This window comes from Megalops cyprinoides, chromosome 2 (assembly GCF_013368585.1).
Source record: "Megalops cyprinoides isolate fMegCyp1 chromosome 2, fMegCyp1.pri, whole genome shotgun sequence".
NCBI classification, from domain to species: Eukaryota; Metazoa; Chordata; class Actinopteri; order Elopiformes; family Megalopidae; genus Megalops; species Megalops cyprinoides.
The window spans coordinates 47,784,351-47,796,765 of record NC_050584.1 but is presented as its reverse complement, the minus strand read 5'-3'; the positions used below and the strand labels follow the sequence as shown (position 1 = coordinate 47,796,765).

The 12,415-nt window shown below is 45.8% G+C and overlaps 2 protein-coding genes across 5 annotated transcripts in view; one reads left to right on the top strand and one right to left on the bottom strand.

Moving 5' to 3' along the window:
- The window catches only part of fnbp1l (formin binding protein 1-like), a 52,238-nt gene extending 49,723 nt beyond the window's left edge, over positions 1-2,515 (top strand). Inside the window, exons 12-15 of one of the 2 annotated variants that reach the window (XM_036521977.1) lie at positions 308-402; positions 665-807; positions 1,430-1,588; positions 2,440-2,515. In XM_036521977.1, the coding sequence (XP_036377870.1) occupies positions 308-402; positions 665-807; positions 1,430-1,588; positions 2,440-2,447 (405 nt within the window). In that variant the 3' untranslated portion in view covers positions 2,448-2,515. Of the gene's footprint in view, positions 1-307; positions 403-664; positions 808-1,429; positions 1,823-2,439 lie in introns of those variants that run through there. The other variant, XM_036521976.1, reaches the window with a different exon arrangement.
- A 4,686-nt stretch (positions 2,516-7,201) lies between these two features.
- The window catches only part of bcar3 (BCAR3 adaptor protein, NSP family member), a 46,886-nt gene continuing 41,672 nt past the window's right edge, over positions 7,202-12,415 (bottom strand). For 2 of the 3 annotated variants that reach the window (XM_036521973.1, XM_036521974.1), the window contains exons 4-10: positions 11,982-12,082; positions 10,700-11,502; positions 9,855-9,970; positions 8,871-9,042; positions 8,337-8,448; positions 7,795-8,001; positions 7,221-7,396 (exon numbers count right to left, since the gene is read on the bottom strand). In XM_036521973.1, the coding sequence (XP_036377866.1) occupies positions 7,221-7,396; positions 7,795-8,001; positions 8,337-8,448; positions 8,871-9,042; positions 9,855-9,970; positions 10,700-11,502; positions 11,982-12,082 (1,687 nt within the window). Of the gene's footprint in view, positions 7,397-7,794; positions 8,002-8,336; positions 8,449-8,870; positions 9,043-9,854; positions 9,971-10,699; positions 11,503-11,981; positions 12,083-12,415 lie in introns of all 3 variants that reach the window. The other variant, XM_036521972.1, reaches the window with a different exon arrangement.

Below are 12,415 nucleotides of genomic sequence, written 5' to 3'. Positions count from 1 at the left end.
AAACTTGAGTATCTGCATTGTGTTGCACTATTATATTGTACTGCAGCTTCACAGTGATGTATGTTTTGAGTGCCACCTGGAGGACGTATGCAGAACTACCTTTCTTTGTCAGTAATTGTCTGCAGACAGCACAGCACAGGATGTGACTCAGTCCTTTGGGAGCCATTCTCTACCGCTAGACTGCAGCCTATTGAATTTAGACGGTTTATGGAACAGACTGTAGTGTCATGTGTACTGGTCAAATATATGTGTGTGTGTGTGTGTGTGTGTGTGTGTGTGTGTGTGTGTGTGTGTGTGTAACTCTCAGAGCTGGCTGTCGGAGGTGGAAGGGAAACAGAGCGCTCGAGGAGACAGGCGCCCCAGTGCAGAGGTCAACCATCACACGCCCCATGGCAGAGAGAGGTCAGAGGGCAGCGAGCCCCCACAATTCACTGCTCTCCACAGCCTGGGAAAAACAAGCTGTTATCTGTGCCATAAATTTGCTGCCACTGCTGATACTCCAGCAGACAGATATGGCAAACATGTTTATTAATAATCATGGCTCACATGGCCGTAGTTCAGAGCCTGAGACACAGAAGGCTGGCCAGCATGGGAAGGTTGCCTTACAGCAGCAGTCTCAGTGCCTGCGGTCCTTATCCTCTCACCGTGTTCCTTTGTGCTCCAGTCCTGAAGGGAGCTACACTGACGACCCCAGCCAGGAGCACCGCAGCCCCCCGCAGCCAGACCCCCATGAGTTTGATGATGAATTTGATGACGACGACCCCCTGCCAGCCATTGGGCACTGCAAAGCGCTCTACGCCTTTAATGGTAAAAGAAAATGCTGTCTGACTGCGGTGTATTAGTCAGTGTTTTTCCAGAATCCAGTTAAATCCATTTTGTTGGTGTTTTTTTTTTTTTTCTTGAGCAAAGGCTCAGGTTGTGTAATAATTTTCCCAGAATCTTTATTTATTTTAATTTTCTCCCAATACCGTGCAGCATGTGGGAATGCATAAAGATTTTCAGGAAAGAATAATTCATTAGTTTTGTTTCATTAAGCATTCATAGCATCAGGTTTATATTTGAGGTAAGCCAACGCCTTAATTACACACTTCATTGGGAATACGAAGGTGGGGGTTCCCTGCATGCCAGACCCCAGTATGGATGTGTAGAAGCACAAGGTCTTTTTTTCTCTTCTGTTTTAGTGATGATTACGTTAAACAGAAACTACAAGTTTCAACACAAATGAGTTTGATTTACTCTTACCTTTAGAGGGTAGAACATACAGCACTATTCTTAGTAGCGCGTTGGTCTGACCTCACAGCTGGTCCGCTGTGGTGCATTAGCCCGGGCCTGTTGTTTATGCAGTGTTGACCCCTCCACACTGCCTTGTTCTCTCAGAGTGTCAGCAGAATCACTGTGCCCGTTCTCTGCCCCCCCCCCCCACTGTCAGGTGAGAACGAGGGCACGCTGGTGATGAAGGAGGACGAGGTTCTGTACATCATCGAGGAGGACAAGGGAGACGGCTGGACGCGGGCACGCAAGCAGAGCGGCGAGGAGGGCTACGTGCCCACGTCCTACGTGGAGATCACACTGGAGAAGAACAGCAAAGGTGCGGTCACCTACATATGACTTCCCTCCGCGGACACCCTGTCAGCTCTGACAAAGCGGCTCCCGGCCCCAGCTCGCTGTCTGGCAGTCTGCTTGTTCACTGTGTGAGCTCCCGGACAGTGTGGCAGTAGTCTCACACACACACGGCCCTCTGCAGCTCTGTCCAAACCCACCGCCCTGTGTGGGACTTGCTCTGCAAGGCCTGGGCCATTTCATGTGTCTCAGCTTATAGACTTTATTTAAGTTTTTAAATTAAAGTGATTGTTTTTGTTTTGTTTTTAATTCTGTTTTTCAAAATTTTTTTAAAAGGTCCCGTGATTCATTTGTTGCCTTTAGTTTTAATCGATCAAAAGAATCTGTTAGTCTAACTCTAACTGTAAACTGATTTTGACTTTTTTTTTTTTTTTTGCTGTTTTGTGCCCCCCTCCTTCTCCCATTTCTGCTGGAGTCTATAGTTATGACATCACTTTCCCCATTTGAACTTAAAACCAGCGCTTATTTAGTTTTGTAGGCTGGTAGAACATCCAGACATTAATACCTCTGACACTTCAGGTTAGAGCAGTGTCTCCCGGACATAATTTAAGCTTCAGTACAGATACCTCACACGCTCTTTCCAACGTTCTGTCATCTTAGATCATTGGTACACTCCTCATTTAGCCGTGCTGTGTGTATTTGCACCGGCATGACTCACCACCTTCAGGTTTGTAGTTGTCGGAGAGCGGCTGCTCTGCTCCCCAACACATCTGCTGCCACGGGACGGTTTTCAGTGTAGCGGTTCACAGCGCTGAGGCCCCTTCCTCTGCGCCTGCGCAGGGTCAGTAACGCTCTTCTTTCTCTCCTCTTGGACTGCAGGTTCCTGAGTGGAGGTGGGGGTGTCAGTCACGTTTGGCGAGGCATTGAAGGAGGGTACATGCAGTTCTCAATCTCTTGGGTTGCGGGAGGGGGTTTTAGGGGGGTGTCCAAGAGGTTCAGAGGCAGGTTGCATGTTTGCATGCAGGCATCCATTACCATTAACATCATCCCATAGCAGCAGAGACTTCTGGGAAATCTCTCTGTGAGGCGCTCTGCTGCCGGCCTGCCTTTTTCCACTGCGCAGAGCACATGATTAACACACACACAGGGCAGGAGACCTAGACTAGAGTGGCTAATAACAGGGTAGATTACTGAGGGAGGTGTCTGCACACCAAAGAGGAGCTGGAATTGAAATAGAAATACACTTTTATCTCCTCAGCTTGCGAAGAAAACTACTCATTACCGTAGTGCAATGTCCAACGCTAACAGCCTGCCTTGTTCCATTCTCATCCCATTGTACAGTTGGGAATGTCTGCCTGTGCCACTCTGTACGCTCGCCTTAACATGCTTCAGCATGACTCCGAGTTATTGTTCCTAGGCCCACTTTCTTGAGGGTCCATGACGCATCTTGGATTTTAAATTTCAGCCCCATTCCCATCTAATCCCGTCTGTCACTCGGTTCTTCGTCTTCTTTTTGTCTTGTGGTCGTTGCCTCTCTTGTCGAAACATTCCCACGCCGGTACCTCCATCATGAATGTTAACTTTACGTTGCTCTATTGTGAATGTGTGTGTCGCGCGAAGCGTTAGCAGCTCAGTTTAGAAGCAGGAGCAGAACTGCAGTAGCCCCGCAGTAGGCCTTTACCCGCGGGCCATCAGCGCGCCGCCCTCCCCCGCGCTTCCCTCCACGCCAAGCGACACGGACCGGAGCGAGCGAGAGGGCCTGCAGTGCCACCAGCTGCCCAGCAGGGGGCAGCCTCCCTCCATCACACAGGAAGCAGGCGGCGAAAACTGAAGACCCTGAGGTTCCTCTAGATGAGTTAAAATGACACATTTGTCAGTCAACACTCCAACTCTCCATGCAATATTTGCCTTAATGTGACTAAACGGTCAGTGGGCCTCCGTCTGCTCGATGGCACCCAAGGGCTTCTTCTGGTGCTGCGACGGCTGCCTGTGGTGCTTCTCTGGAGCTTGTCTTCTGTCCTCTCTCTCCCTCGCGGTGCCGCGGACGCCGGGAGAGCGTTCTGCGCTCAGTCCTTCCTCCTCTTCTCTCTCAGTGCTGCTGCAGTGACGGCAGGGAGAACGTGCTGCAGTCTCACAACTGCTTCCAAAACCAGTGCTGCGATCTTCAAAACATCCATCTTTAGTGCGTGTATTTGTGAATGTGATTATACATATAAACGTGTATGCATATTTATGTGGGTATGTGTATACATATATATGTATATATTTAGTTAGTTTTATTACTGGACTTTGTATGTATTAACATCTTTTATTTCATACTGAATGTGTTTCTATTGTGACTTTTTTATAGGGTTTTTAATCAGGCGAATGACTCGCTCTTCAGAACTGTGCTGTTAACTCATACGTAGTAATCATGCTTTTCTTCAAAATTTTCATTCAGAATAGGGACCTGGTCTTATCTTAACTAAATGCACTTTTTTTCCCTATAACATTTTAAATAGAAATGAATAAATGAATGAATGAAACTGGCTGTGTATGTTACCTTTTGTATAATTAGACTGAGGCAGTCATGGCGACCACGCTTTAAGTTTTGCTTTTGCAGCGGAGTGCAGTGCTGAAATAAATCACTGGCAGAAATTGGCTCATTCACGCCCTCTTTCCTGTGGTTACTCCTCCAGTTGCTTTGGATGCTTCAAAAAGATTTTTTTATTTAACAATTCTAATACAGATAGAATTTACATTCAGTTGGAATATTCACAGCACGTAGCTGACATGATAGGTGTTGTTGAAGTGTGTATTCTCAAACAGATTCCTCTTTCTGCAGTATCAGTGTATCAGCCTAATAGAACTCATTGCTATTTGCGGTGGCTGGCAATTATTAATAGAAAAAAAAACATTTTATGTTTCAATGATAAACTTGAGCTTATAAAGATGAAAAAAATCACATATGGGCACAAGATAGGGCTGTAAATGCTGGCTTTAAGACATTTTTACGTAAGTGTAAACTTTTGAATTGTAACACCTGGTATTGCTTAAGATGCTATAGTAAAATCTCTAACCTTAATACTCAAAACTGTGAAACTAACAAAGAGACATTTTTTCATCTTAATAATGTATCCAGTGTTCTGGTAAGCTGCTGGACTTAATGTACATATACTTTTTATAGGACGACTTTGTTAAAATGAGTCCATTTTAATTTATGTTGAATGTCATGTCAGTGGTCAAGATGGAGAAGAGATCAGTTAGGGTGTTAAATGTAAAGAATTCTCTTGCAGTGTAGTTCCATTGTCTTTGTAACCGGTGTGCTCCATTTATGGCCACTGTTTACTTTTCTTCCCCCTCACATGTTTGGTGACTTAAGCAGACAATGAGGTTTGAAAGTGTACTCCTGACAGGTGACCTGAAGTGGCCAGGCTGTCTCAGCTGGATTATGTGACACAGCAGTGGCAATGTGGACAGGATTTGAGGGGTGTTGCTCAGTGGAAGGCATTTCAGAAGTTCACGTTGTGTCTTTAGTCAAAATACAGTAGCGCTCTTTTACCACATGTATTTACACACTCCTGTATTCATGTAACTTAGCGGATTTAGGATCCCTCTTCTCCTTCACGTTTTGCTGTGACCTTATGTCTCCGAGATGTGCAACACTGTCATGGTGCTAAGGATGTTTTGGATTTTGTAAGATGCCTGTCAGTAGACTTCATCAAAATATTTCCTTACAGCAATTTACATGTGTACAGTTAAGGTTCAGAATAGGATCCTTGATTAATGGGCTAGTGATTTTTTCTGTTTTTGCTATAACAAATGTGCACTAAAATATAGCCATTATTACCAGTTGCCATTGTCATCACCCAGGGCTCAAACATTTGTTTCCTAAAAATGAGTATTAGATAAGTTACCAAATGAAATAGCTGGGAAAAAAAATCTATTTTGCAGTATATTAAACAGAACAAACAGGGTATATTGCTGGGTTAGCTGGGTAATATTTGTAGCAGTATGTGTCCGCCATCTCTTTCAATGTCATTTACATCAATATGAGGTCATATAAGTGTCACAATATATGAGATCACCTACTTAAGACATGAGCGTGATATCCACTGTGTTGACCTTGGGTTCACTTAATTATTGATAAAGTATGCAAGCTTGTAATAAAATACCATGGCAGTAACTCCCATTTCCACATACTGTTGTGCACATTCCTTTATACTTTTTAATGTTGTGAGACACTTTGATGAAAAAAAAATTGTTATCTCTTGGAAAATTTGTTCTAATAAAAGAAACAAAAACACAGTTGTAGATTTTTTTTTCTTTTTCATGTCCATATTAGTAGCCTTCTGTTAGAATCATTGTCTGTGTAATCTGTCATAACTACTTAATGATCTCATACAGTAATTTTATTCATGACATCGATGGTACCTTATGACAGCTGTTATTAACAGGCGTACTCTGATCTCTGAGCATAAACTAATAAACCAAAGCACATGACTGCAGCTTGACTGAAGCAGTTATGCACGAGTGCGATTTGTTTGACTCAATTCTTTAAGGCACAATATATCCTATACACATTAGAAGGGGTTGGTAATAGCGTTGAGTGCAATTACTCCAAGGTTTTTCGCATTGAAGGAGTGAGGAGAATATTGCTTTACATCTGGGGTTTTAAAGACTTTCATTTAGACTTTTGGTTATATCTTTATCAATTAATGTTTCCACAATATTCCATATAAAGATATTAAAATTATTATCGTAACTATTTACAATCATATTTCAGCAGGAAAATATATTACATGGTCTAGCATCCACATGCTTACACTTGAATATCATAGCTATTATGTACACCATTTTCCACTTACAGTTACCAAATTATAACACAACAAGCTCATATAAACAACCAATGATCTCTTAACGTGATCTGTACCAGCAACTGTCACAGACCTAGTAAATGTATGTATGTGTTTTATAGAACATCTTTAAACACTTTAAGAGTAGTCAGATCCCGATTATAGCAAAGTGACAGCCTTCCCCTTGCTCTCCTCTTCTTGAGTTCCACAGTTAGGCACAGCTTACTTTGCATTCACTTCTGAGATAACTCAGTGTTTTTGCTCTCCATCTAATGCCTTAAAGCCTCCCCCTTTTAAAAAAGGGAATTATACCTCAATCACTACTTTAGTGATACATACAAATATTTCCTTTTCACATAAACACTTTCCAAAAAACCCAGTATCCTCTTTTTTTCCAGTGTCGCCTTGTTTTTAGCACCCCATATCCACAGTGGCCATCAACCCGTTTAAACTAGTCCAGGGATTAAAAACTACTATGCTGGTACAAATGACCCTCCAGTGGTTCATAGGCAGAAGGTGTTCCCCCTACATGTATTCCACAGTGAGAATATCATCCATGGTGACCTGTCAATAACTCATGGGGTAAGACTTGATTCCATTCAAAGGGGACTCTGGCAAGTTAATGCTAAAAAAAGCCAGCTCACTGTCTCCCTCCAGTGGGTGGACAGAGACAGGACAGCTGCTCACTCTACTCGCCCTCTTCTACAATATGAGGTCCACAAGTCAGTGAAAGAGGAAGCGTGTCCTCTCTGAAGCTCCTACGGGGCCTGCTTTTCTGTCCATAAATGCGCGGCTAAGTGTTTCGTCTCTTGTTTAGTCTCTGGTTCAGAGTTCAGTGTGCTTGACCGGAGGCTCCAGCTTTCTGGACAGGGCGGTGAGGATCAGTTTGAACTTCTCGTATCGCTCCGTCTGGTTCACCGCTGCCCCTCGGCTGCCCCACAGCAGCCGCAGCTGGAAGTCCGTCTTAAAGATCTCCAGCATGTCTTCGTCAGGTTGGAAATCTTGATGCAAAGAGAGAGGAGAAAAAAATTATTTTTCCTGAATATCATACAAAAAACTTGATGCCTCTAAAACATGTTCCCAGCAGTTCAGGTTTTCAAAATTAAACAGTTGTGATATCCCGATTTGCCAGCTGCAGAGGTCACCACGTAAGGCCCTCGGAGGTGTTTCAGCTGGTAACTGCTATCTCACTGAGCTGTGCTTGATGAGCTTGATCCATTACATTACATCACATCACATTACATTACATTCATTTAGCAGAACCTTTATCCAGAGTGACTTCCAGCACAAAGGAACAGAAATGTATCCATTCAAGTTGAATAAGCAACAGTGTCAGACCAGGCTAACAGCACTCCCAGACCAGTGAGTGTGAGCATAATGATAGTTCCCTAGTTCCTACCTTGCAGGATGCGCACTGCTTTTGCGCGGTAGACGTCCGCGTGGTGCGCCATCATCCGGGCCGCCTCCAGGTGGCGGAGCATGATCTCACAGCCCTGGTCGTTGTTCTCCCACAGCTCCATGCCCTCGAAGGCCACCGCCGGGCGCTCCATCAGCATCAGCAGTGGTATTAGGAGGGGCACTGTGGTGCTGTCCAGAGGGACATCAACTGAGGGTCCCAAGAGAGATTACGTGATATTAAATTACATTACATTACTTACATATGTTACAATTTTTACATATTATCCATTTATACAGCTGGATATGGATAGGCAGTTGTGGGCTGCCTTGCCTAACAGTACAGCAGCAGTGCCTCAGCAGGGAATCAAACTGGCAACCTTTTGGTCACAAGCACTACACCATACCACAACACTACACTACCGCCCTACACTGCAGGTTTCAACTGAGCAGATTAGAGTTGTAAGTATAATACAGGACAGAGCTTAACAGCTACAGCTCTTCCACTACTTTCAAAACATTTAATACACAAACAGAACTGCTCACCATTTCCTTCATACAGCCCCTTGTAGAAGGGCTTGAGGGACTTCTCGTATATGATGGCCGTCTGCGTGTATTTCCTTCTTAAGGTGGTCCAGGTGTGGTCTAACCTTGTGATCTATTAACAAAGGGCAAGATCAGGTCAGTATAAAGAGAGCTGCTGTGCAGGAACCAAAACCAAACTAAAACACCGCTTCAGTGCATGATCAATTTTCACACATGTCTCATTACATTACATGCATTTAGCAGACACTCATATCCTGAGCCACTTCCAGCACAATAGAACATAAGTGTATCCATTCAAGATAAATGAGCAACAGTGTCAGACCAGGCTAACGGCACTCCCAGACCAGTGAGTGCGAGCATAACCCCATTCAAGCCGTACCACAGGTTAGCATGTGCAATCTGAGTAGGCAATGGAATCCAAGTATACTATGGTACATCTCCTCACATTGGGCTGTATCCTCTCTCAGAGCATGCTCACATCCTGCTGTAAGGTGTCCCTGCACCGTGTAGTCACCTGCGCTGTAAAGGTGTTACCTGTGGCATGTCCAGAGCCTTCATGATGGAGGAGAAGGCGTACAGGTCCCCCATGGAGTCCTTGAGCTCCAGCGCCACCAGGATGATGCGGTTGAGCGTGGCCGCGCGCTCCTCCAGGCTCCCCGTGCAGCCCAGGATGTCCACCGCCACCCCGATGGCCATGGTGCTGTGCCTGGAGCAGGACGGCAGGGAGCGGCTGAGCGTTACTGCATGACATTACATTACTATCCATTCATTACATCACTGGCATTGCATGTGTTACAACTTTTACATACCCATTTATACAGCTGGATATTTACTGAGGCAATTCTGGGTTAAGCACCTTGCCGAAGAGTACAGCAACAGTTCACCGGTGGGGAACTGAATCAGCAACCAACATTTACATTTATTCATTTGGCAGAGGCTTGTATCTAAAGTGATTTACAAGTGAGGCAGAGTACAACACAAGCAAAAAGCCATATAAAGAGTCAACAATATCAGAAGTACTGCATAACTAGGTTTCAATAGATGGCCAGACAAGATACAAGTTAGCTGGTAGAGACACAAGTGCATTAAACCATTAGATTATTTTTTTTTAAAGGAAAAACATTTAGGACATAAGAATTTGCTGTGTGTTTCCTGTGATGAGGTGACCTCGCAACCTTTCGGTTACAATTCCTGCTCTTTACAACTATGCTACATGCTGCCCCCTGCTTCAGTGCTTCACACTGTCATGTGTGATCCATCAGAGGAGGCTAATGTGTACTTCACTGCTGTTTCTGCACACATTACCCATGGTTTACTTTATTTTTGGCCACCATGTTTGCAGTAGATGTGTGACAATAGGAATAAACCCTGCAGAACATGCTGATTAGTGTGTAAAGGTCGTAAATGAGAAAGAGATCAGGGAGACTGACACTGGCTGGTTCTTTACAATATTAAACAGAGGAGGTAAACTATGGCACTAGCTTCCTCTCATAAAGAGTAATAGATCTGCCTGTTTACCTTTCCATCAGGTCCTGACGCAGCTGCCTGCCATGGGGAAGTGTCACCAGCTCCAGACCAGAGCTCACTCCCATCTGACCCTTCACCTCTTCAGAGACATTCAGTATCCTAGCAACCTGTCAGGCACAAACGTTCACACTCAAAATGCAAGTAAGCAAAGCTTTTCCTCAATGGAACAATACCCGTGATGGGGTAAAAGAACGTTTTTACGGTAGTAGCATTCTCTGTGACTGATATCACAGAGACAAAACAGCAGCAAAAACAGCATTAAACAGCTTCCATAAGAACAGCTGAAACTCTACAAACTAAGCTAATGTTTAAATAAAATGCAGGTTACTGAGGTTTTTGTCATGACATTTAGTAAGCTTACAAGGTCATTCTGACATCAAGGGATCTTATCATTGACTGTGAGTTCCGTCCTGCTGAAATAAACAGCAAGTTCTAATTTAATTCCCAAAAGGCATAAAAAGACCAGACTTCCAAGGCGCTGGTACATTGGCTTTATTAACACCAATAAAGATGTTTCTCTCGAGCCTAGACACCCAGTCATGGGTTTTTCACATCACTTGCTGTAAACATTTTTGCGACATTAAGTTCAATTCAATTCATTTGCCTTCTTTTTTCTGCTTGTATGTGTCAGAGCTCCACCCTGGCAAACAGAGTCATGGGCAGAACACTTCGCACAGCGCGACACAGAGGCCTGGTGCGGCTGGCAGTCAGTAGTCTGGAATAAGACCGAGCTGCTCAGATGGAATGAGGAACTGTGAGAAGTTCCATGCACATACAGTTGAGTGTATTTTCGGAACATTCTGAGAGATTAGAAGGTGGAGAGGCGGGACGTGTACCTGGCAGTCGGCCTGCAGGATGTGCTTGGCGATGGTCCTGTGGTCCTGTCGGAGGAGCAGCTCTTTGGCTCTCTTCAGCACGCTCATCTCCAAGGGCTTGTTCTCGGACGGCAGGAGCCGGCTCTCAAAGTCTCCTGGCCGGAAGGCCGACATCGTCTCAAACACAGGCCGCCGGAAGGCCCTTGCCTTCTCCTCTACTCGCTCCTCTTCCTTCTCTATTTTCTCTGGCCTGGCCTGCTTTCCCTCCTCCCCCTCCCTGTCCTCCTCCTCCTCCTCTTCATTGCTGTCCTCCAGTGCCTCGATGGCGTGGTGGTAGGAGCTGCGGTCCAGCACGGGCCCAGAGAGGTTGGGGTTGGAGGCTCTGAGGCAGCTCTTCCTGGCCTCCTCTGTCCTCAGTCTATCCACGTAGCTGTTGTTTGGGAGTGGGCCGATGACTCTGTCCCTTTCAGCCGGGCTGCAGGGGCTCAGCTCGCAGTAGTTTACCTCTGGGCTGAGCAGCTGCTGCTGCTGCTGCTGTTGCTGCTGCTGCTGCGGTTTTGGGGGAGGAGCCGGCGGCGAAAGGGCGAGGCGCTGGAGGCGAGGGGAACGGGGCATCCGCATGGAGGGCACCTTGCTGGGCTTCGGGGGGGGCTTGGGGCACAGCTGACTGTCAGAGCCGCGGATGGCCTCCCCGGCCTGAATCTCCAGGGCCATCCTGCGCGGGACCGTGGGGCTGAGTGCCGGCTCGCTCCCCGTCCTGAACACCGGGGACTTGGGGCTCACCTGGGGCTCCATGACCTGGGACTGGGGCTGTGACCTGGAGCCTGGAGAGAGAGAGGGGGAGAGAGAGCAGGACGTTAACAAACATACCCCAAAAAACAGCCCAGCCCATTCTACTGCGCAGATGAAATCATGCTGCTGCCTACAGCGTTGTCTATTTGTAGTCTGCATGGAGAGCTTAATTACAACGTTCGACGCTGACTGGAGCAGAACTGCTGATCTCTGTAAGCTTTCTGCTACTTTATTTAAAATGTTGAGACATGGAGTGTTTCTGGTCTAGTCTGGTCTGCAAACCTCTGAACACACTTGTTAGCATTTCTGACTTTTCGCTTCACCCTTCTAAGCTGTGAGGACAAAGTAGAAACCCAGCTGAAAAATAACAGGATTTATTGACTTTTAAAGACCTTCGCTCTTTGATAAGGAAAGCATTTAACAGAAAATAACCCCTTTTTCAAGGCTGTCAGAGCTAGAAATGTTCAAAAGGTCTGGATAGCGGAGAGGATGAAAGGAGACAGAGACCTACCAAGAGGAAGGAAGCTCTCCGATTGGTGAGTTTTGAGGGGTCGCCGCCTCTCCTGAACGTGATTGAGACACGCCGGCTGGCTTCCGCACTTGTCTTTGTTCCTGTTGGGGAGAGAGGGGTCAGTGTGACCGAGTTCCTTGACACACAGCAGCCAGTGTGACTGGTCTGCTCTCAGCACTGATGAGGACGGAGCGAGTCGAACTGAAGAAACCCGATACGCTGCAAGATACACAACGCAAAATAGGAACTTATAATTTGTCGGGTATTTTCTGACGTTGTTTGTCTTGGCATTGTGCGGGACATTGGTATTCGACGCTGTGGGCCGAGACTCCTCTCCTTAGCCACAGGAATGATTTATTCTAGACGTGTACTTATCTGCGCTGACCCAGCATCATGCTTACAAATTTGGAGTCCTTACATGTGTTGTTTACACG